At 52.3% G+C, this 25192-nt stretch overlaps 1 protein-coding gene across 1 annotated transcript in view; it reads left to right on the top strand.

Moving 5' to 3' along the window:
• Positions 1-25192, top strand: part of LOC119096697 (disks large homolog 2) — a 120229-nt gene that overhangs the window by 63376 nt on the left and 31661 nt on the right. The window contains exon 5 of the mRNA XM_037219592.1: positions 23742-23918. Coding sequence (XP_037075487.1) covers positions 23742-23918 — 177 coding nt within the window. The remainder of the gene's footprint in view (positions 1-23741; positions 23919-25192) is intronic.

The following is a 25192-nucleotide window of genomic DNA, read 5'->3' as shown; positions in this document are numbered from 1 at the left end:
ATGGTATGGAGACCACGGGTCAGCAAGACATTGTGTGCACATTGTTGCATTTAGATCATGCTTAGTCATGCACAGTTTCTAGTGCACGGCATGTTTATATGAAATGTTTATATAACCTCTGTTTATAAACCTCTGTTTATTTAACATCCAACCTCAATGGACTCGTGTGACATTTTGCTAGTGATGTTTATGGAAAGGAAACATCAGCTGCAGTCTCATCGCATTGTTCATGTACAGCCTTAGTTGGATCATGTGACATCTTGTGGTCGGTATGGATGTTAGGGCATCATTGCCACTAAGTAGTTGTCGGCAACGCGCTCGATTTCTGTGTGAAGAAAAAACCAGTGCATAGTTTAATATTTACGTCATTAGCACTGCCTGCACCCGATCTGCTTGTTCAGTAGTGCTGAAGATACGATGGTTAGGAAGTAAACGCCATTGATGCCCATGACTTGTTCAAAGTCCTTCGAGTTCTGGTTCATATCGAGATAAATGTTGATTTAGATGTCCTTGAGAGCCTCGTGATTGTTGCATCACAGAGCGAAATGGGAGGCGTGTGTTAGTAATGACGTGAAGATTGTTCAAGAACAATATTACGTCAAGTCAGGAATTGCCCATAGTGGTATTAGTAAAACTTTCGCATTGCACCAATATCCTCGCCGTGTTCGCGCTTTGGGGATTGTTGGTCACTGAAGTCAAGGTCGTGATGGATTATCGGGTGACCTTGGATCTTAGGTTTACCTTTTGCAAGTAAATATGGCATTGTCCGGCTCTAATCAGCTTAACTCTGCGGCTACTACTTGGCTTCTTCAAGCACAATGTTCGCTATCTCACATCGCGTGTCCGGTCGACAGAAGGTCGTCGCAGTAGTGCTGGCGAAATAAACTGGGTAAACCGAGGAAAGGCAACATCTTGCCCTGTTTCACTGGGGAGGGTGTCAAACCATCGGTGATCAGCGATGGTTTAAGTTTTTTCGTTCTCTTTGATGCTGTCGCGGCGAAACCAATAGCTCCAAACATTGAACAACTTCGGGCCTGGTGTGGATCCCTGAGGTAAACAAGCCCTCTATATCTGAGTCGTTTCACCAACCACCCTCCACCTGGGGCAGGACGAAAAGCTCGGGCCGGTCGGGGTTTGTGCGATCCCACTGGACTGGGGGCTGGCAGAGAATATCGCGGTCGAGCCCGATGAAACCCTCGGAGATATCGGCCCCCGTGATTGGTGAAGCTGTATTTTGTTATCAGCAGGAGGGTCCACGTTTCAAATTTTCAGCATGGAGAATGATTAAACAATATCTTAAATGACCTCACTACATACGTCTCCTGGACTGTAGTTTAGCATAGCAGACTCCAACTGACTCACAGTACGTCAAGATTACTTCTTCTCTGTTTCCAGTCCACATTACAAATTTGAGTCGACTCCACATCTGGCCGAGTCTAAAAGTAGATAAAATTAATTCCGGCTCCATCGCAAGACATTTTTTCCAAGTGCTGAATCGACTTAACGGAACTTCCAAACGCCTACGTTTAGGTATTGTTGCCACACGTTATTTTTCACATGGTTGAGCATATGTGTTTATATATTTACATATATATATATATACATATATATATATATATATATATATTTATAACAATAGGGTATTTATCTATTTACGTATTTATTCAGTTAGTTATTTAATTATTTTGCATGATAGGTCCATGCCCGAGCACGGAGCGTGGCATGTAGTTGAAGGGAATTGGGCCCGCCAATAAGTTTGTTATTCAAGAGACGTAGAACGAGCGTTTCATCATGCATCCAACGGGTGTTTCTCAATCCCGCAATAAATCCTGAACTCATGACATATGTCGACTTTGGCGTATTATGTTTGCCAAATGGCTTCCACAACGGATGTACCGTAATGTGGCATTCATTCCTCACTTGGCCGGTGTTGAGACCAAAGCTGCCGGATAACTGCTTCTCAGCAAGCTCAGCAAAAAGGGGGATACCAAGTGAATGGGAAACGTACCACATCTTCCCGCTCAGCTGAACTACAAATGATTTCTTAGGGGAAGCCCATCCTTATTAACGATTAAGTAACGATGTGGAAGCACTACGCGAGCCGTCAGTGTCAGCAGGTTATTGTCGGGGGCTAGCGGCCTATCAATATCTGGTCTGGTGCAGCGCGTTGGTGGATTGCGCTGCTGCGCTCGGGACTGCGCTCGGGTATCTCCCTTATTGCCTGGAGGACAGCGATACATTTATGCCTGCTCTAACCTCTCTCGAGGGAACCGTGGGCCGTTACGACGTCATATAGCGCCAATGAGCTTGCATTAAGGCAGCTCAGCTACCATTAGCCTCTGTAGCACTTATTTGTGTCATAATTCGGCACTTGTGAATATCGGCCCTTGTGAACTGAATCAAATAGTTTTCACACCATATGCTAGCAACATTGTCAGCAAGCCGAAGACGTCAGAGTCGTCAATGCTGTGAACAGCACGACCTGTTAGCCGCGTTCAAAACATCGTGGAATAATAGCCTACCGATGATCATACGCACCTGTCATCATGGCTTTTGGACCATGCAAACTGGAACTGATCTCTGCATGGTTGTGTGAGTACGTAGTAGTGGATGATCGCATTATTTCAACTGGGGCAAAGTAGGCTCAGCGCTGGAACTTTGCACCCGCTTGCGCTGGAGCCAAGCTGGACGCGCTGGACCAGTCTGTTGATCACGGGGATCGTGCTGCAGGATCGTCAGAGCGCCTCACCTACCACGTGGAGAAGCCGCTCGGACACAGGATCAGTACCGAGTGCTTGGGAAGTCCTGAGAGGAGGCTTTTAGCTGGATGTAAACTGCAGAGGTCCACGGATTCCTCCTCCCCCCCCCCCCCCCCTGGCCGCGCCGAATCGCCAACCGTGGAGAACACCGGATTGTTTCGGCCGTCCGGCAGCCAAGCGTCCAACACGGGTGGCGAAAAGCTCAGCAAATGTGAAGAATAAGGCTCAGCGAAAGGTTCGTCGAGCAGCTCGACCAGCGGCCTCTCGAACAGCGATGGCGGAAACGGCATCCAAAGACTCGACCCAAGGTGCTGGTCGAAAACCCACGCAAAAGATGGTCAAACAACAGTAACAGTGACAGAACTGTCGAACGGCGGCAGTGAGCATATCTGCGATGGGTTCGTAATCGGCAGTGATGTGCGGCGAACCTGGCTAACGCATGTGTTGGCATGCTGGCCAACGACAATCTCGGCATCCAGACACTGCAATTCCGGCCTGTAGCATATGCTGGTATTCTGGCAGCTGGAGACAATGGCCTCTGGCATGGAGTCTGCATTCCATCCCACTTCAGCCGCCCGCACCGCAGCAGCCAACGATCAAAATGGCCAACAAGTGATAATGAAGCCTACCAGACGACAGGCTGAAACCAAAAGTCAACGATGGGAGGCGGAATGTTTGGCGCCTGCTGACTCGGCGCTTTGAGGAACTATTTAGTTAAACAATGGCTGTTGTCCTGCGCGCGTAATTCAATCTTAAGCCAACGGAAACTGAGCCTGACCCTGGCCAACAACTGCTGACCTTAGCCAACTGGCTGACTCGGCAAGCGCGGCAGTGGGTTCGATTTTAGCCCTCGAATCAACCCGTGAAAGGTGAGTTATGTCCCAGTTCCGCTCTCAGTGGTAAGCGATCCGTGTCGTGCTGGCCATAGTCCGCAGGTTCGGATTAGTTGGATCAGACGATCTCCTGTACTTTGACCCAATGGACAAGTGAGCTATTCCAGGCTTGCACGCAATTGGCTCGGATTCGTTTGTTTCATATGCCATCAAAGGCCTCATGCCAGTGACCTAATACAGTCCTAGAATTCTCAAGAGGCCCTCAGTCCTCCGGCTCCTGTATCTATGCGTAGGCCTGCAAAAAAGGCAGTCGGACACGCGAAAGCTGGCATTGGCGATCACCGTCCTGAATATATGCAAGGCTTCGTCATTCAGGCATTAACTTTTGCTTTGAACTCAACCTAACGGTGTGGTTTCCTATTCAGTGTCGGGGGGGGGGGGGAAGGCTCCTGTACCCCTACTTTAAGCAGGAAGTGAGACAAACCTGAGATAATCCCGTTTTTTGTAACGCATTTAGAGGGTGGCTTAAGCCATTTCTCACTCGAATCCCCAACCTGTTTCGAGAAGACCCCACCATTGACTTAATCATTACTTCTTACTCGTAATTGGGTGCTGCACGCTGATCGCGTACTTTCCCTTTCCTGCGCCCTAGAAATGCTCCAGCGAGGGGCCGAAGAGCAAGGGCCTGAGCGCAGCCACGCCTGATGGGAGAAGTGGTAAGTCGGGAGCCTCGGTTAGGTGTCGTGCGTGGAGCGGAATATGTGTGTAATTTTAACAGGTTTCGCATCGGTAGATGGGTATACCTGGTATCCGGCCAACAAAACAAAAAAGGCTAAATGTTAAGGTAACTGCGTTCTTCAAGCAAGAGTCTGAGGGTCTATCCACGGCCAGGAATGGCGTAGTCCAACGTTTAGCCACGCCGGCATTCACCATACCCCGATGTACGCGGCGACATGAGTCTGGGAGTCCATCCACGGCCAGGAATGGCGTAGTCCAGCGATTTAGCCACGCCAGGCATTCGCCACACTTCGATGTAGGCGGCGACAAGAGTCTGGGAGACCACCCACGGCCAAGAATGGCGTAGTTTAGCGCTAAGCCACGCCGGCATTCACCACACTTCGATGTACGCGGCGACATGAGCCGTCGCGGCAGCTTCCGCACCTCCGAAGCATTTGGCCACAATGCGCGACGTAGAAGCGGGGTGCCACTTCGGCGTGGAATCCCAAAGATGAAGATATTAATTCAATGCATGATTTGCAACTGCGGTCGAATTTGGAATGTTACTCACGATGCATTCCTCAAACTCAGGCCGGATTAATTGCTTCTTCTAATGAATCCGGGCTGATTGGTTTGATCCTTCTGTGGTTAATCATGTCACCGCAGTCATCTGACATTTCATCCCTCGCGATCTGCGAGGTAGATACGCAAATAGAGCTGCTGTTCGCTGAAAGAGGACAGAGGGCTGTGAGAAAGGATCGAGGTATTTTGTGATGGAACGCAAGCATAGTAGCAAAGCCGGTTTCAGCTCCGGCTTTGGCTTTGGTTTCGCGATGCCACAGTTTTCCTCGAATGATTTCGTGTCCCGTTTCGCCTTTGGGTCATTTTCTTTGGCTGTCTCCGGCTTCAGCTATGGGCCATTCGAAGCGGATAAGGTAGGCTTCAACTCCGGTTTTGTGCTTTTTGGTGTGTTTGGCACACATCAACACACAAGACGAGAACAGTAGTACAAAAGTCTCCCATCCGTAACATTCTAACATCTTGGCCCAATCACTTTGCAATGACCTGAGTATATTTCCTTATCCCATTTAGTTTCAGCAGACGTGAGGTTGCCCTGGGCTCCGCAAAACAACGTCAACACCAGCTTAAGCTTCGGCTTTGCAGCTCCAAACTCCGAAGCCACCGACTGCGGCTTCACGTGGTTTTCTTACCATCCGATTCGGCTTTCAGCCTAGAAGCCTGGCTTCGTTTCCATGCCTGGAACGTTATTTTCATAGCGCACAATACAAAAATCCACTGCTAAGCCGTATGTATGGCCATTGACAGGTTATGGTGTCGTTCCGACTCATCCCGAGGTCCCCATCCCCTCCATGCGCAGACACGGACCATGCGCCGACCATGCGGTCCCATAGGCTCGCCTGTAATTGCTGTGAAAGTGGCCAGTGTCAGATGTTACGAATCCAATCCTGCACATAACACGCTGTGGATTAATCCGAGATAGAGCAGGCTGAGGAAACATCAGTGACATATAGCTCTGTTTATTGTGACCATTGTCCGTTAAACATGCCTGCGCTGCTTGGCATATGTTGTTGGTTGCAATGCGTTGCAATTGGAAAAGTTCTTAATGAGAAAGTTGGCGCATGCGTCCTTTATCATTGGCCCCGTCTGTTGAACTTTTATGGATGATATGCTTTCCAACTCATTCACAAAGCGCATGGTTTTGCTTGCCGAAGATGTCTGGCTTTGTTACTCTAGTTTTTGGCGTCCTATGCATTACAACTGACAGCCCTCACATTGCTATCACCTCGCTCGTTCCACGTCGCGAAAGGCACATTGCTGACAGTATTTTGTGACTACGTGTAAACAGTGCCTGGGCTGGTCTGTTCTCCAAGAGACCAGAACTAATGAATACGTGCTTGCTTCCCGCCTGTGCTGACTTTGTACAACTTTTCCCTGCACTGATGACCTTGTGTGAGGCCTCTCAGTAAAATATAAAAAAATGGACTTAACAACAGAAATTAATATTGCTTTTGAACTAGGGCGGGTAGTGAAATATTTTACCACAAAAAGATCGAAAAGCGAAAAAAATAAAAAAGCAATGCGGAAAAGCTAAAGCTGAATTGATCAGTATGAGATTGCACGGCCAATAAAAACATACATTCGAAGTTGAGATTAAGGAGCTTTCATTACTGTGGCGAAATGTTTTTACTTTCTCACATTCAAGGTCATGATAAGATCATTTTAAGAAATATTCAAATAATAACCATCATGTTTTGGAGGTAGTTAGAGCAAGTACTGCATGGGAAGAGTACTCATTTTATTCGTTTCACTGCCTAATACTGGTAAGACATTTCACGGCCACCACAAGCATACATTCTAATTGGACATGAAATTAATTTAATAAATGTGGCAAAACAGCTTTATTTTTTTGCGCTCAATGTCATAAGGTTATCTTAAGAAGTGACCAAGAAATAAACATCATGTTTTGGAGGCAGTTAGATTAAGTGCTGAGTGGGAAAACTGCGTTATTTCAAAACCCAGTCTTCTTTTCCCCTCCCCCCCCCCCATTCCAACAATAGAAGTCAGCCTCTTTGGCATGGTTTGCAGACAAATGGGGTTACCAAGCCCACCCACAACGATAAAATTATCCGTCATACCGATCAATCTATAAGAATGAAATGTGAGATAAGTGAGAACAATTCCGTACTTAAGATATGAGTAAACGGTGCTGAAGGACATAATGTTGCTTCCATGACTGAACTTACTAAGTTTTCAAAGCTTTACCATATACTTGCAGGGTTATTAACAACCATGATAAGTGCATTACGATCTATTTTTTTACTGAAAGCTACACAAAGCTTCAACCAAGGCCAACTAACCAAATACTTAACCCTATTAGCAGAACCATTTGTATCACAAAGCTATATACAGGACAATCAAAATAAATGAGATATCAAAGCTGAAATGGCTTAGAGTTATCATAACCGAGCCACGACATGAACCAAAAACTGCAGAACTGAGGTCTTGGGATGTAAAATCTTGGATGAAAACAATTGCCTCGCTCAGATGTTTCCTCCCTTGCCATGAACTATTTACGTAGGTGTCTATCAAACGTGCTTGGATGGCGGGCGATTTAATCCAATCAAATATATGCGAGTTTGCCGTCTGTTAATTTTGGAGAGACGTTGATTAATATTTCAGGCCATAGGTAACAGCTTACAACGTATATATTATACAAAAAACAAAGAAGGCAAATCAATACTAATACGAACAGTTTTTCGCTCATTATTTTCGGTCAATTCATCTGACTGATGGTTTGCAAAATGAGCGTTCAAGCAGTGACATTTGGCAGGCAGAACACCGGCACAGGAGTCCGAATTCTGGGGGGTCTTGCTTATGCAAGGTGGCTTTGAGTGAGCTGAGACTTGGATAATACGATAGAAACATCTGTGAAAGGAAAATATGAAGTTATGGGGTTCATATGTATTGTAGACAGTGTCAGGCGGACGTGAAAAAATCGATGCGGAATAACAAAAACAGAGTAAAGAATTATGCCTCAGGTCTTCTTTTACACCCATGGATGGAATTCTAGGACACTGCTTAACAACCAAACTGGCCTTCATAATGCTTTCATTGTTATTCCATTACGTCATACTCTTCTTATTCGCAGAGTTCCTACCTCCCTTCTGCTTACGGTCAGACTGGGCTGAACCATTCGTTTCGATACTGCTTCCTACTGTTATTCGCAGAGTTTGCACCTCCCTTCTGCTTACGGTCAGACTGGGCTGAACCATTCGTTTCGATACTGCTTCCTACTCTTATTCGCAGAGTTCGCACCTCCCTTCTGCTTACGGCCAGACTGGGCTGAACTCTTCCTGTTTCAAACGAACGCACTGGTCGACCACCTTGCATGTAAATTCTATGCTATGACGAGAAATGCTGCTCTGAATTATTATCGGTCTGTGGTTTTAAAAAGCGACTAAATTGCTTTAAAACGACGGAAAAGGTTATTTTTTCAAAATGCAGTTAAGTTTCACTTCTCCAACGTTTTTTTTTTGTTGCTTTTGCCAGTAGCAGCACAAAACGAAACAGCTTGACTGAGGCAACTGTGGAAAAGGGTTAGAGATGACCAAAAGATACCATGCCCTCCACTACAGAGCGTTTTGGAGACACCACCCAAAGCTGAGCTAAATGGGCTTTCGCTCAACCACGTTGGAATTTCGGAAGAAAAAACTGAAACCGGTTTTACGTGTGCTAATTTCCTCGATGGAGTGGCGTGCTGAGCAAACATAGATGTTGGTAACCATCTTGGCCGATGGGCCAGCAAACCTGCTCGATACTTTGAGTGAGTGCTGACCTCTGCCGGAGGCGGACCGTGGAGCGCAGCCTCACATTTAGAGGGATCATTAGGCGAACTCTACAAAGCTCAAATCTTATATCCCGTGCGTTAGTGGCTGAGAAAGTTAATTACAGTCTGCAAAAACGTCTTCGTTTTGGCTGCGACCGTCACCCGGCACATTGAACGGTTGCCGCGGAGCGCAGAGTGACACGCGGCATTTGGACCGCCTGATGCGTCCACTCTTCTGTCGGACTGAGATCTACCTCTGACGCCGGGGTGCCGCCACACGCCGGGGCCTCACTTGAAAGACACGGGCCTCCCACCGGACGACCGGAGTCCAGGCCCGAGGCGCCGCCTGCGCGGTTGATCGCCCCGCAGTGGACACGGACTCGCGAGCTCCTCTCATCCACAAGAGCAGTACGGTTGGTCGACGTACTGACGCTGCGGCTGCTGCTGTCGCGCCGTGACGCTCAACCGCTGCTGTCAGCCACCCCGCGTCACTGCCGCTGTCGTCACCGTATCGCGCGTCACTGCCGCTCCCGAACGCGAGTGGCATGCAGAGCGAGCCGATGCCATGGCAACGCGGTGAACACGGCGGGCCAGTCTGCGCTTGGCCTCGCTGCGGGTCAGATACGCAGAGCTGAGTCGACGCCCGACAGGGAGGCTGCTGCGGTAGCGCTAGCTGCCAGCATCCTGGCTGCCTATCACGCGAATGTTCGGGTCCGAAAAATATAAAGCTCCCGGCTTGCGCTCCAATCGTAGAGCGCCACAATGACTGGACATCATTATGGGCTCTGAGCTTTGGTTTGGTTTCGGACGCCACACACGGTTCCGTCCGCGATTGCAGGTCACGGGATGGCGTTGGGGCCTGCGCCGGCCGTGCACCCCCGCTGTGGCTGTGCCTCTCGAATCCAACCATCGCTCAGCTGCTGCTGATCGGTCCGCGGCACACTTCGGTGACGCTCGTGGTCTGCCACCGCCGGCCCAAAGACGACCCTATACGGATAGGGCTGTTACAACCGCTTCAGCAGTTCAATCAGCCGACTGCACACTCATCGTCGTTGGGGAATCCCACTTACCTCACGTAGATGAGATGGCCAGCAGTGCCATCACGGGCGCTGTTGGGAGCGGCTTGCCTTCTTGGCGTCTCTTGAATGTCTTTGATGCGCTTGCTTTCAAGCAATGTGTGGGTACACGAGCGGCATGCCCGCTCGTGTGTGTGCACAGGTCCCGGGTCTCTGATCACAGAGAACGTGCGACCATTCGCAGTGTGCCGTTGAGCCGTCCTGCTGTGGTGACGCGTAGCGCTACCTCCGACTACAGGCGGACCCCCAACCCCCAACTTGCGTCACTTCCAACATCAGGCGGACCCCCAAGTACAGATGGTGCTAGCGCTAACTACAGGCGGACCCCCAACTTGCGTCACTTCCAACATCAGGCGGACCCCCAAGTACAGACGGTGCTAGCGCTAACTACAGGCGGACCCCCAACCCCCAACTTGCGTCACTTCCAACATCAGGCGGACTCCCAAGTACAGACGGTGCTAGCGCTAACTACAGGCGGACCCCCAACCCCAACTTGCGTCACTTCCAACATCAGGCGGACTCCCAAGTACAGACAGTGCTACCGCCAACTACAGGCGGACCCCCAACTAAAGGCTGCATTATCACAGGGGACCCCCAACTACAGGCTGCGCTATCCTCAAATGCAGGCGGCATCCAAATGCAGGCTGCGCTATCCCCAATCACAGGTTGCGTTATCTCAAACTACAGGCTGCCCTATCTCTAAGCAGAGACGAGCTTCCAGCTACAGACGGCCCCAACTACAGGCTGCGCTACTCCACCTGCAGTCTGGCTACCCCAACTACAGGCTAGGCTACCTACCTCCAATTACAGGCTGTGATTACATCTACCCCTAAACATCTACATCACCGAGGTTTACCTCTCATTTTGCATATTTAGATTTTAGTTCAAGAAAGGTAATGCATGGTTGCCTGCAACACATGGCTGGTGTTGCCCTCTGGAATGACCCATCCATATGCTACCTTTCGCGAGCTTGAAACTCAAGTATTAAACCGAGTGGTTCACATTTATATGGGCTTTTAACTGAAATAGCCATCTTGAAGACCTTTCGGCGCTGTTCACAATCTTACCCTTTTTAAGACCTAAGTCCCTGTAGTTTCTGAGCTACACGTCCGCAAACATGGAGAAAGATATATCGGGGAGAGGATTTCGGAGTCGCCTTGGCATTCATGACATCATGAAAACGTCTTTCAAATCCTGCCATTACATAAGCCATACGGCAATCAAAGCCAAACAAACATGATTGTCAAAGTGGTCATACCTGCCGTTCTTGAGCGCTATTTCCAGATATAACGGCCGTTAATTGGCTCTCAATGTTGTGCGAGGTGCGGTGGCGTAATGAAACCATGACGCATTGAGGAGCAGATTCACTAAACAGAGAATTGTGTTGTCTAGAGTAGTCTTTTCCGCTAAAAAGTATACCAATAGTTCTAAGCGAGCATGTTTCATCATATCTGATGCTTGCTTCAATATCTCCAAATGTGAAATATTTCCTCTGAGCTATCAAGAGGTTAGCTTCAGTATATATATATGCATATATGTATAGTACACTTGTCGTGTCCTACTTACGAAACCGAAATAAAAATATACATAAATGCGCCCAACAATCCAACGTCAAAGTACGAAACCACTGGAGTAATCTCCTGAATTGGAGGACGGTTGGCGCTTCCCACATATTTAGCGTGGGGCTCCAGCCCTGCTCACCTAAATCTCTGATTTGATGAGGCGTTCATAATTCGGTCTGCGTTCATATATGGCAACTCACATGCCTGTAGAGGGCTGTACGAAGCAATTTGTGGCTACCAAATCTGACGACATGCTGCTTTTCCCCAGGCGCGTGCAGTAAACAGCGCTGGTACTTTGCGTAGGTCACTAGATTACCGAAAGTCCTTCATGGGGCTGACATATTGTTTTTAAAACTACGCGAGGCTTGCCAGCAGCGACGACATCGTCTCACTGTAAGTTACGGCCCGTGGATTTGGTTTAGTTATTTTGGCCGGTACAAATACTTTGTTCTACAGACAAGAAACCGTCGCGCCATGTAGACTGATTAATTTGGAGAAAGACTTTCACACTTAAAATGAAATGTTTTCCAAGGTCATAGGTCACTAAGCGATCAAAGTTACGAAACGAACTTTATCTCTAAGATGAAACCTGTAATTAAATGCGTTTATTGGCTCCAAGCAAAGTCCAGGATGCATCACGCGGACTCTCTGGTTCTGGTGGTGTGCAGACGAACACGTTCTTGCCACCATCCTCGCGTGCTGCTGTTCATTTGCGGTCTTTCCCGGCTGACTGTGTTGCCGTCTAATGAGTGCGTTGGCGAGGCAGAGCGGTGGTGCCCCACCTGCGGCCCCCCGCAACACACGGAGCGGGGCGGGCCCGGCGGCGGCGGCGGCGGCGGCGCCGCTTGGCAGGGCCAGAACTAGGCCAGGCCGGCGGTGGCCAGGCTCCCCGGCGGTGAGACCGAGCCGCCACTCCGCCCGCCCCGGGCGGCGTCAGTGCACGGCTGGGTCAGCGCAGTGCCCAGTTAGCTTGAGGAGCTACTGTGGCATGACCCTGGAACCCAGTGGCGACGGCCGGTTATGTAATAGGCTAACGACCACTTTGTAGCTGGCTGCTCCGGGGCGCGTGGAGGACGCGGCGCGTGGAAGCGGGCCCGCGCCGGCCCTTCGCGTCCCTGGGTTGCCCCGGTCCCGGGCTCGGTCTCCGCGGCCACGTCACCGCGTTTTCGACGTCGGTGAGGTCCGTCGAAGCCGCCGCTCTGGCGTGCCGTGACCGCTGACGTGGCCGCCGGCCGGCCGTCCACCTGCGATCATCACGCCGCCCAGCGCCGGCCGGCAGCCGCCTCGCGCTGGCCCGCCGGTTCTGAACGCACGAGACAGCGTGCTGGCCGGTGTGCGGCTGCTGGGCCGAACCCGGCCGGGGGCTGCCGGGACCTGAGCGTCTGAGTTGAGAGCGCGTTAGACGCGGGGCGACTGTGCGGCGTTTGCGAATTCGTGGCGGACGGAGCTGGAGCGCGAGATACTGGTGTGGCTGGACAGGTGCTACTACGAGGCCACTGAAGTTCACGCAGACTGATAGATGCGTGGGTGACTGAGCTGTTAACGTAGATTGCCAGACATGGGGCGACCAGCAGTGGCCAAACTCCAGCGGCGGCGACCGAGCAGCGCCTGCCAGACGCTGGTACCAGCTCTCTCACTGCCGGGGCGACGGAGCAATGCTCAGTGGCGGCGGGAGCAGCTGGTGGACAGCCGCGGCCGACGAGCACCTCTGCCGCCAGCTGTGACGCCCGTGTCGGCAGGCACGGCTGTCATTCCGACTAAACGCGCCGAGAATAGCGACGCCTCGGCCCTGGCATGGGCTGGGATGCGCCGCTGCTGGGTACCTCGCGGGCGCAGGTAAAGCGCGTTGATTCGGCGGCGACGCCATCCACGGGTTTGCGATCCCATGGACTACATTTTCAGGGCTCATAGTTTGAATGCCTCACGTCAGGTAGGCGGGGCACCTCGCGGTGGCACGTAAAACGCAGCTGTCGACGGTATTAACAGCGACAGTATCTGCCACCCATGGATCGCATGCAACGGCGCGTTTCGCACCGCGCGCGTCTCACGTGACGTGGGCGGCGGACAATACGTCACCGGTGGTCGACTGTGGGCTCGACCTTTGTTCAGTAGCGCGCAGGGCGCTGGCCGATGGTGACAGCCGTTCACTGTGAAAACATCTGCCGCCTTTGTACCGGATGGCACAAAGGACACAGGCCACGATCGAAGCAAACGGTCATGCTCACTGAGCCGGGTGCGCTGTTGATTTGGTTCCCTGGTACCGGACGCCTAGGAGCCTGGTCGACCCTGCCCGGAGTAACGAGGTCGTCACGCCCGCACCCTGTCTGGAGTAACAGTGTCGTCACGCCCGCACCCTGTCTGGAGTAACAGTGTCGTCACGCCCGCACCCTGTCAGGAGTAACAGTGCCGTCACACCCGCATCCTGTGCGGAGTAATATGGGCCGTCACGCCCGCACCCTGTCCGGGGTAACATGGGCGTCACGCCCGCACCCTGTCTGGAGTAACAGTGTCGTCACGCCCGCATTCTGTCGGGAGTAACGGCGTCGTCACGCCCGCACCCTGTCCGGGGTAACATGGACCGTCACACCCGCATCCTGTCCGGAGTACCGCTGCGATCGGCTCCCCTTGCGGCGCACGTGTGTCGGTGGCCCTCGGAGGTCGGTGCTGCGCGCTGGTGTTGACACGCTGTGGTGGATCGGGTGCGGCTTGGTCTGTTGCCAGGCGCCGTCATTAATGAATGGCTGGGGAATTCTGGACGGAGCGGGACAACGTGAAGATTGCCCGAGACATGCTCTGGCAAACGCTCTACGTTGGCGACGGGTGAATTTATATGCAGTCGTGCTGCTAACACGGCACCGTTTTCAGAAACTTGGGAAGGTTAGGCTTACCCAATAAAAAAGTTCTTGGGTTAGACACAGGGAAAGTGGTGGCGCGTGCCCCTGATACATTTGGCGAGTTTGTGAAACAAGTTTGTGAAAGTTTGGTCATGACCTAGGTCCTGTGACAGGTAAATGCGCGGTAGTGGTATTTACGTTATGGAAGTTTGCTAGCCTATGCCGTTGCAGCCTGACGTATAACATGCGGCACTAATTGTTCGCGCTGTTTGCGTTTGAGGGGGTATAAAAGCCGCGTTCGGGCGTTGGAAGCCGCTTTTGGCCGGATAAGTGTATGCGCGTCCCAGGAAAAACAAGATAAGACAACTTTTGGCCGAGCTTTTCCCTTTAAGGTGCCGCGAGATTGTCTACGGACAGGTCTGACTTTCCAACGGCTCCATCGTGTTGCGTTCCCCACCACCTCCCAACACATCCCCAGTGTATGGCCAGGGCGCCGCTCCATACGTCCCCGGTCTGTGATCAGCGTGCCGCTCCATACGTCCGCGGTCTGTGACCAGCGCGCCGCTCCACACGTCTGCGGTCTATGATCAGCGCGCCGCTCCACACGCCCCCGGTCTATGACCAGCGCGCCGCTGCACACGTCCCCCATCCACCTCCAGCCGTTGCGCCAACTGGCAGGGCCGACCGTCGGCGTCATGGTCCGCATGTGCAGCCGCGGCAGGCGGCGGCGCGCCACACGTGCTGCCTGCCTTCCGCGGCAGGAAACTAACGCGTCCGACGCCCTGCAGGGGCACTTAAACGGATGTTCCGCCGGCGGGCAGGTTCGCTCCATAGAAATGGCCCGATTTCCGGCGCTCGAATTCAGAACTGTTTTGATACGGTCATTGTGCACGACATCGAAATTGGAGTCCCGTTTTAGGGTTAATTGGATAGCGACGAGCCTGCATGGAGAGGGTGGGACGTTGGGCACTGTTTTGAATTTCATGCCAGTCCATCCACTCACGTTTGAACTCACTGTATCAGTCGAGCTGTGTATTGAAAGTACACGCTAGCTGGTATAGCGTAGTGCCCTGAACTTTAGCGCGGTAGTCGGAAGGCCACGGGCGACGCGTTATTCACTTCCAACCGCATGACAGTGACAGAAGCCGCCGAGCTGCTTCCAAGTCCGTCGAGCGAGCACCCGTCACTTGAAGATCCCGGGCACGTCGCTGGCCTGGACGCGATAACAGCGCCTGGGCTTCCTGGCGAGGGCTTCGTGCAGAGCAGACTGGCGCCACCTACCGGTCAGGGCGCGCTGCTGGGGAGGGGGGGGGGGCACTACAGGAGAGAGCAGGGGTCTCCACAGTCACATCCGTCATATATGCTCCCTCGCCCATCGGCGGCCAGTTCGCGGCAGTCGCCTGGCAGACCACCACCGCAGTCGGGTGACCCGGGCGGGCGCCGCCGGCCGCAGACGCCTGGGGAGATGACGGAAGCCACGCCGGGGATTATTGCTGGTCTCAAAGTAATGAGCTTCGGTTGTGTAAACTCAGGCTTCGAGGCAATTTCCCAACTTAAGATGATTACACTCTCACGTTTTGTGTCAAGGGTTCTGATTTGTTGGATCAGCTCGGGAGGCTGAGCGAGCGGATTTAAGCTCGGATTCGTGTTTGACCCACCCCATTCAGAGTTGTTGAAGAGGACTGGCTGGGATGACAGTTGGGCCATATTGCGTGACTGAAAAATGGACTCTGAAATGTTATGCTTGTTGTAATTACCAGTGCAAGATGTTTCCCCCTTGGTAAAGATGGTGTTATGGTGATGCACGCTAAAAATGCGCACGCTGCTCCGAAATATGCCCGACAAAACGTCATCGAGATTGCGTGACTAGGGCAGTCCTAAAATCCGAACACTTCCGGTCTGAACTTCTGAGCACGCTCGGCGTGCCAGGTCAGTGTGTATCAACCGAAACCCACGCCACCAGTTCCGAATAGTTAGTGCTCACTGGAGACGGCGCTGAGTCAGAATTTCTGGCTTGCGTCCTAAACTGTAACCATTCCGCAGCGAAGTATAAAAACACCGCCGTCATGCGAGGAATCAGTGTAGTGCGAGCCGGGGGAAGCCAGCTGTGTGATCAGCGCGTCTGTCAGCCTCTGAGACACGCGCAACAAAGGGCGCGAGCCGGGCCGCCCAGCTCCCAGCCGGACCGACCCGAGGCTGAACCCGCGCCGGCCGGCCTCGCGGTTGGCCCCGCTCCAGGGCCGGGCACGGGGCGGGCCAGGTCGGCCGGCGCCCTGCGGGTGGGTGCAGGCGCCGCCCGCTGGCGGTACCGGCCGTGGCCTTCGCAACTGGGGAGCGGATGTCAGCTGGCGTCGCGCCGCGCCCCGTCCCGCCCCGTCCCGGCCCGCTTCGACCAACCCGGCCCCATCGCCGGGCCCGCCGGGCAGAAGGGTGGCCGCAGTGGTTGGAGTGGAGCATCTCCATTTTGCCGGTGCCGACAACGTGTTTTGATATGGCCTGGCGGCGACTCGTATTGTAGCAGTCTGGCGGCGGCGCGTGTGGCATTCGTGTCATGGTCTGACTGCACTGTGTTTCGAAGTGGCCTGTCGGTGGGCGGTGCAGGCCCGTTTAGGAGTGCTCTGGCATCGGGCGGTGCCCGCGTGTTCGGAGTGGTCTGTCGGCGGGCGGTGTCGGCCTGTTTAGGAGTGCTCTGGCGTCGGGCGGTGCCCGCGTGTTTCGGAGTGGTCTGTCGGCGGGCGGTGTCGGCCTGTTTAGGAGTGCTCTGGCGTCGGGCGGCGCCCGCGTGTTTCGGAGTGGTCTGACAACAGGCAGTGTCGGCGTGTTTCGAGGTGGCGGTGACGGCGCGGTCGGAACGCTCGTCGACACGGCGTCGAAATCGATGGGCGCCGCTGACCGATCGTGCGGCGCCTGTGCCCAGCTGTGCCAGACACGGCGGCCGGGCCGACAGCCGCGACGCCCACGGCCAACTGAGCCCCCCCCCCCCCCCCCTCCCCGCCTCTGCCACTCGGGTGTTTTGCCATGATCGTTGATCTCCTTTTTTACATAAGACATTGTGAATGGTCATGTGGAGGATTGTGAGCTAGGGCTTGTAAGGATTACGGTGTGTCACTAGCAATCAAATGCCGTGACCAAATGATTTTTCAGTGTAAGATGGGGTAATGAGCATCCCTGCGGCTCACTGCTTTAAAACGAAAACTCAGGTCCTGTCAGCTGCCCGAAGGCCTTACGTGACTTCCGTTCTGTCACATATTGGCAAGATCCAAAGCGTCTGCCGTCGAGATCCGCCCTTCAATGCCTGTTAGCAGAAAAAGCCCCTGTAATCGTGCTGATGAGACTTGTTATTGGCGCATGGTGCACGCCCTACAAAGGACATGTATGTTTGTGGTGAGGTTGGCATTCAGTTTCTCTACGGATGCGCATTGGCATTGAGACCGTTGAAGGCATTAAAAAATGTTCGTTTTACATGTACGCGAATGACATCTTGACAAGGGTATTCGAGCCATTTTCTACTTAACTACGTACACGAAGTCCTACGGGCGATGCTTTTGTGATAGCGAGTTGGCGGTTCCGCCGACACTTGCCTTCTGCTTCTGTGTGTAAAGACGCAACAATCATCCCAATCTCCATCCATAACGGCACTGAATGCTGCGGTCACTACCCTGACTGCTCGCTCTGCAGCCTGACGGGGATTTGATGCAGCAGTCTGAATGGTCTACAGATTGGGTTTCCCTGCAAGGCGCCATTGGTGGCCGCTCTGTTACTGAAGGCTCGTCTCAGTGTGTCCTCGGTTGGAGCTTCTGAAACACTTCTCGACGGCTCTGCTTGCTTTCATAGAACTAGCAGGTAAACGAGTCAGCAGCTGGGCAAGTGAAAACACCGGCACACTTGTGTGTGGGCACAGTGCACAAGTGGACAAGTGGGCTCACTTCGATTGATGCGAAGCGGTCCTCAAACTGCGGGCGGTGCCTCTCGCCTTGATGTCGCAATCGTGTACGACAATGGTTTATGCATTTGTAACTACGCGCTATCCCCTTAAAAGGAATATTGTCCTCAGGTTACGAAGGACTGCGTTGTCAGCGTGGCGCGCTCCAGGCAGAGGATCTCGCTCAAGTAACAGACACTGAAGATATGGATCTTCTACCCAGAAATCCAGCTTGGGGCCTCTTAGTAACATATTCGACGACTCTCTTTTAAGCAAAATAATTAACCTACGACATATGGCGTAGTTCCGCACCGCTCAACCACGGAAACAACACCATGGAGATTGACGCGACCGCTCTACAATTAGATACTTGCGTGTCCGTGGGCAGGCCTGGCCAAGAGTCTGGCAATTTCAGTCGATGAAATACATGATTACGTGATAGTTTTCGTGTTTGGTCATTCTGGCCAAAGCACTGCAAAAAAACGTAGGCGTGTTTTGACGGACATCAGATACCTTGAAGCTCACTCCGTAAGTCATGTAACCCGTTTTGATTGGCGATTACAGCCAAAAAGATTTGATGATTTAATCTTCGGTGACTGTAGCCAAAACATCGCAAGACATGCTGGACGTATTTTGGTAATCACGTGGCGCACTCCATGTCACGAGATTGTTGTGACCCAATCTCTCCCAGTTGAGGCAGCAGCATGTTGTATTGGAGGTAGGTTTCGGAAAACGCGGCGTTGGTCCCTCCCCAGTCTGTATTGGTGCGACTACGAGTCTGGCAATGCGAGATCGACCATTGATTTGTGACGATACCGACATCCACCCTACTCGTGGGGTTAGTTTCATGCCTTACCTCTGCCGAGATCACACATCAATCGTTAAAAACGCTTAGCAGCGTGGTCAACTGCTCGCACTGTCCCCAACTTTTTACTAACAGGATTGGCTTCGTTCCTTTGAACGACGTTCGTGTGGTGTTGCTACGACGTCTCGTTGCCGAAAGCTGGGCCCAGTTGAAGCAGGCTTGTGATGGCTGTTCGCCACATGGAAATGGTACGTTTCTTATTTTAATCGAATGAGAAAAAAGGTTTATTTGGTACACATTGCGATGTTGTAAGAAATTGGTGACTACCCGAAAACTGGTGTGTGGGTACACCAAGGCTAATACAATGCGATTGATAAACTAATTGCTTTTCTTTTCGCTGAAAACTGCGTGAAGCTGCGCTCTCTCCTTGCAGGGATCGGTTAGCCGGTAAATTGTGCTGGGCGGCTTCAGCGACTGGGCGTAGCCGCTGAAGCCGGCAACCGTCGCTTTTTTCGAGCACCACTGGCTCGACCGGTGCAATTATGTGCCGCGTCACTGCTAGCGCTCGGTTCTTAGACATGCAAAATGTCACGGCCAGGTGAAATGGGCGACTTTGGATAACATTGGCGCTATTTTTGGGATAGCAAGCCAGTAAAACACATTTTTCGGCGAGATGACGAGCGAGGTGATGACAGACGCGTGTAATGTTATGCTTGGGATCACATGGGAATGAGCGCAGCAGGCCTTTCTGTGTTAACGGGAGCTGCTTTGAAGGGTTCAGCCGATAGAGATAAACTGATCTTTGACATTCGCGCGCACATTCTCAAGGGCTGTTGAAATATTGAATTCCTTGAGCCTGGCGAGGTGAGGCCATTGCGGTTAGCGAGATCAATGAGTTAAGAATATTTAACCCTTTAAAGTTACTGAAAAAGCAACGAGGAAACCTCGAAATTATTTTACACGGAATTTGGTCGCAATGACCAATCCTATTCGCTTTTGCATTTCTCTGTTCCTATTTGCAAGCAGCTGAGGTTCAAATGCTCCCAAAGTATTACAGCACAGCTTTCGAAGAACTGCGTTGCTTGTTTTGCTGAGGACGTGGTCGGTAGTTGCAGAGCTTCTGCAGCCCCTCGGTGGCGTGACTGCTCGAGTCGGCCCGGTACCGGCCGCCACAGCCACAACACTGACGGCGGGGTGACGTTAAGACTGGTTCTGCCCATGTCCCGCCCGTGTAAAGGTTACACAGAGCTGCACGTCTTCACTTCGCGCGCTTCACTGCACTCTTTTCTGACTCCTGCATAAAGCGCAATACCATTAGGCACCAGAGTCGGATCCCATACCAATCTCTCTCTCTCTCTCTCTCTCTCTCTCTCTTCTCTCTCGCTCTCATCTCTCTCTCTCTTCTCTCTCGTCTCTCTCGCTCTCTCTCTCAGTCGCTCTCTCTCTCCTCCTCTCTCTCTCTCTCTCTCATCTCTCCCTCTCTCTCTCTCTCTCTCTCTCTCTCTCTGTCTCTGTCTCTGCCTCTGTCGTCGTCTCTGTCTCTGTCTCTGTCTCTGTGACCTGTCTCTGTCTCTGTCTCGTATCGTCTCTGTCGCTGTCTCTGTCTCTGTCTCTGTCTCTGTCTCTGTCTCTGTCTCTGTCTCTTTCTCTGTCTCGTCCTGTCTCTGTCTCTGTCTCTGTCTCTGTCTCTGTCTCTGTCTCTGTTCTGTCTCGTCTCTTCTCTGTCTCTGTCTCTTCTCTGTCTCTGTCTCTGTCTCTGTCTCGTTCTCTGTCTCTGTCTCTGTCTCTGTCTCGGTCTCTGTCTCTGTCTCTGTCTCTGTCTCTGTCTCTGTCTCTGTCTCTGTCTCTGTCTCTGTCTCTGTCTCTCTGTCTTGTCTCTGTCTCTGTCTCTGTCCTCTGTCTCGTTCTGTCTCTGTCTCCTGTATTCTGTCTTGTCTCTGTCTCTGTCTCTGTCTCTGTCTCTCTGTCTCTGTCTCTGTCTCTGTCTCTGGTCTCTGTCTCTGTCTCTTCTGTCTCTGTCTCTGTCTCTGTCTCTGTCTCTGTTCTCTGTCTCTGTCTCTGTCTCTGTCTCTGTCTCTGTCTCTGTCTCTGTCTCTGTCTCTGTCTCTGTCTCTTGTCTCTGTCTCTTGTCTCTGTCTCTGTCTCTGTCTCTGTCTCTGTCTCTGTCTCTGTCTCTGTCTCTGTCTCTGTCTCTGTCTCTGTCCTCTGTCTCTGTCTCTGTCTCTGGTCCTCGTGTCTCTGTTCTCTGTCGTCTGTCTCTGTCTCTGTCTCGGTCTCTGTCTCTGTCTCTGTCTCTGTCTCTGGTCTCTGTCCTGTCTCTGTCTCTTGTCTCTGTCCTCTGTCGCTTCTCTGTCTCTGTCTCTGTCTTCTCTGTCTCTGTCTCTGTCTCTGTCTTGTCTCTGTCTCTGTGGTCTCTTCTCTGTCTCTGTCTCTGTCTCTCTGTCCTCTGTCTCTGTCTCTGTCTCTGTCTCTGTCTCTCCTGTCTCTGTCTCTGTCTTCTGTCTCTCTCTCTCTCTCTCTCTCTCTCCTCTCTCTTCTCTCTCTCTCTCTCTCTCTCTCTCCTCTCTCTCTCTCTCTCTCTCTCTCTCTCTCTCTCTTCCTCTCTCTTCTCTCTCTCTCTCTCTCTCTCTCTCTCTCTCTCCCTCCCTCTCTCTCTCTCTCTCTCTCTCTTTCTGCCAAGGGATGCTACCCAGAAGTCTTTTCGGCATAAATTGAGCGGTAGTTTTGCATATGCAGGGGCACGTTAAGTCCTACCTGTTTGTGTATGAACATGTATGCGTATGTAGGTTATGTAGCTGTGCGTGTGTGTATGTATGTGTATGTATGTGTAAATATGAAGCATGCGTGTATGCATTGAACTACATACGTACATTCCAACATATACACGTTGAAATACGACGACTACATGTATGCGTACATATGTACATGTACGTGCAGGATTGACGCAAAGTTGTGTGATGTCACGCCTACGGACCGTGAAATTTCAACCTAGAGTAAGGTGCTGGGATAGTTTGATATCCAGAAGCCCGCTTTATCACTCATCATTTATGACATGGGAATTTTTAACACCACACAGCTTGACGATTGTTTACCCACGAGGCGGCAACATTGTAATACAATCTCATGAGGAGAACGTTTGATGAGGTGGCGCAGTTTAAACCTTTCTTTTGTCGCTCAAAGATCTCCATTGGCTTTCTTGCATGATATTGCGCACACAAATAACGTGCTCCCGTGCTCTGAAGGAAAAAGATTGCGGGGTAACACACCTTGGATGGACGCGTTTTCCGCACATCAGACTGTCACTCGACGAAACGTCCATGCGTGGTACAACACACACTGAAGAGGAACACAGCAACGTGCACTCTGCAGCGGCCTGTGTTGAGACTGAACCGTGAACGTGCCGAAAGAATACTCTAAACACACCGCTCAAAGGACGCTTACAGTGTTTACAAGGGGGTATCGCCAGCCAGCGCTTGCGGCCGCGACCGTGACTAATCGCGGTCACGTGACTAGCCTGGCTCCGGGCGGCCCGGTCGAATCTGGAGGACGGCAGATGGCAGCATGCGTGGTCCCCTGGCTCTTCTAGGCCTGTCTTGCCGGACGGTAATTACCGCTAGCCTCTGGCTGGTGGACGGGTGGGGATCTCTTCTTGCGATCTTCCACCCGGGGATTCGCAAGAAGATCACATTGCTTCTGCTGTCCAGTGTCACCGCTGGAGGCAAACTCAGCAGTCCATAACTACACATTTTTGAATAATGTGCGTCGAATTGACTGTTTTGAACTGTGTTTGGATGCTTGAAATATAGCGTTGAATAAAGTCTGAAGACCTCGAACGAAGGGAGACCTGACGGGGGGTGCCCAACACCCTCCTGCGCCAGAGCTTGCGTGCAACAATCCTTAGCTTTGCAAGCCGAACGGGACTGGGCTGTCAAAAATTGCTATCTTTGGAATTTCCAGAAGAAATGAAAATTAGTATTCCAGGCAAAACAGCGAGTTTATCCCAAGCAAAGGAAAACGGCGACAATACCGCCGCATCCGTGCGATGGGGTTTCTACCCACTGGTGCCATAATTCTGTGGTATGTGCAGGGAATGCTGCACCAATATCCTGGCTTCACTGTGCAGTGCCCACCACTGTGACCCAGTATGTTAGAGTGAAAAATTCCGGAATGGTACTGTGCTATATATATATATATATATATATATATATATGTATATATATATATATATATATATATATATATATATATATATATATATATATATATATATATATATATATATAATGCATATTTGTATGTATGCGTCCATGTCATATGCTTCCCACAGCAGTCCTGGTTTTCCACACTGCACTACGCGGCTTTCGCAGCCAGCACGGTCGTTGGCCCGTTAACTGAGTTAGCCTTGTTAGTCGTCGCTTTCAGCCATGCAACATGCTTGATGAGATAATGACTGTGGGCGTGTTCTGAGTGCAGATAACGTTTTGATCCGCGCTGATCAAAGCCTGGAGTCATGCACCACGACCGCCGCCTGTAATGACGCTTCTAAACGTGAAGTCAGCAGCGGTCACCAAGTGGCGCCCCGGTGCTTCAAGGCATGGGTTAGGTTCATATAGGTTAGGTTCATATGTTCAAGGTTACGTTGAACTAGCCAGACATCCAAGCACCAATGGTGTTAGGATGTCTGGCTAGTTCACGTAGTTCTGAGCCCACATTATTCTGAGCCCGACCACACGGCGTCTCGGCGCCCCCATCATTGTAGCGAGCCTGGTGGTCCATCTGCGCGGAGGCACCAGAACGCCGGAACGGCCTCTGTCATCACGTCATGCCGCTGCTGTCCTGTCGCATGCCTCCGACAAGCGTCACAGCCGTGTCCTGGCCGTTGCAGAAGACGGATCCGGAGGTGACGGCCGACCCGCCCACGGAGACGGTGACGGTGCCGCCCATCTCGTGCAACAGCCTGGACGAGTTCTCCGCCATGCCGGCCGATGAGGGTGTCCGCGGCGCCGCCGGCTGCGACCGGGCCGAACAGGCCGGCCGGGCGGACGGCTCCAGTACCAGTCAGGTCAGTGGGGAGTGAGAAGGGCCCCGGCCGGTCAGCTCCGGTCCCAGTCAGGTCAGAGGGAAGTGAGCAAGGCTCCCGGCTGGTCAGCTCCGGTCCCAGTCAGGTGAGAGGAGAGTGAGCAGAGCTCCCCGGCCGGTCAGCTCCGGTCCCAATCAAGTCAGAGGAGAGCAAGCAGAGCTCCCCGGCCGGTCAGCTCCGGTCCCAGTCAGGTGAGAGGAGAGTGAGCAGGGCTCCCGGCCGGTCAGCTCCGGTCCCAATCAGGTCAGAAGAGAGTAAGCAGAGCTCCCCTGCCGATCAGCTCCGGTCCCAATCAGGTCAGAGGAGGGTGAGCGTGGCTCCTGGCCGGTCAGCTCCGGTCCCAGTCAGGCCAGAGGAGGGTGAGCAAGGCTCCCGGCTGGTCAGCTCCGGTCCCAGACAGGTCAGAGGAGAGTGAGCGTGACTCCTGGCCAGTCAGCTCCAGTCCCAGTCAGGTCAGAAGGGAGTGAGCAGGGCTCCCCGGCCGGTCAGCTCCGGTCCCAGTCAGGTCAGAGGAGAGTAAGCAGAGCTCCCCGGCCAGTCAGCTCCGGTCCCAGTTAGGTCAGAAGAGAGTGAGCAGGACTCCCCGGCTGGTCAGCTCCGGTCCCAGTCAGGTGAGAGGAGAGTGAGCAGAGCTCCCCGGCCGGTCAGCTCCGGTCCCAGTCAGGTCAGAGGAGAGTGAACAGGGCTTCCGGTCGGTCAGCTCCGGTCCCAGTCAGGTGAGAGGAGAGTGAACAGAGCTCCCTGGCCGGTCAGCTCCGGTCCCAGTCAGGTCAGTGGGGACTGAGAAAGACCCCCGACTGGTCAGCCTCGCTGCTGTGTGCGGGTGGCAAATTCACGGCAGGTCGGAAAACATTCACAGCAGGTCGGAAAACGTTTACAGCAGTTTGGAAAGCACTCACAGCACGACGGAAAAGCTAATATATGCGTTGGCATGAAATGCACGCAAGTTAGACGAGCTGGAAAATATATTTCTTGTGCTCAGCGTACACTATCCTTCTCACCGTCAATCTGTGAACCAGAAAGCAACCTGGAAGATGATAACAACTCGGAGACTGCAGTGAACTGACGCCATTGAAAAGCGACGATCATTCATGTTGATGGCGAAGGAAGTTCTCGAAGTTGAATTCGCGTTGACGGAAAGGCGATGAAAGGCACAATCAAGTGCTTAATTCTCCGGAGCCGACCCGTTATGCAACGTCAGAGTGTATCGAAATGCGAGCGAGCGGTGGTCGTTCCATGGGTCTTCGGTTGAATTC

The sequence above is a fragment of the Pollicipes pollicipes genome, unplaced genomic scaffold, assembly GCF_011947565.3.
Source record: "Pollicipes pollicipes isolate AB1234 unplaced genomic scaffold, Ppol_2.1 Scaffold_4295;HRSCAF=5057_pilon_pilon_pilon, whole genome shotgun sequence".
Classification (NCBI taxonomy): Eukaryota; Metazoa; Arthropoda; class Thecostraca; order Pollicipedomorpha; family Pollicipedidae; genus Pollicipes; species Pollicipes pollicipes.
Note: the sequence above shows the minus strand (reverse complement) of the source record. Positions and strands in the feature narration are given on the sequence as shown.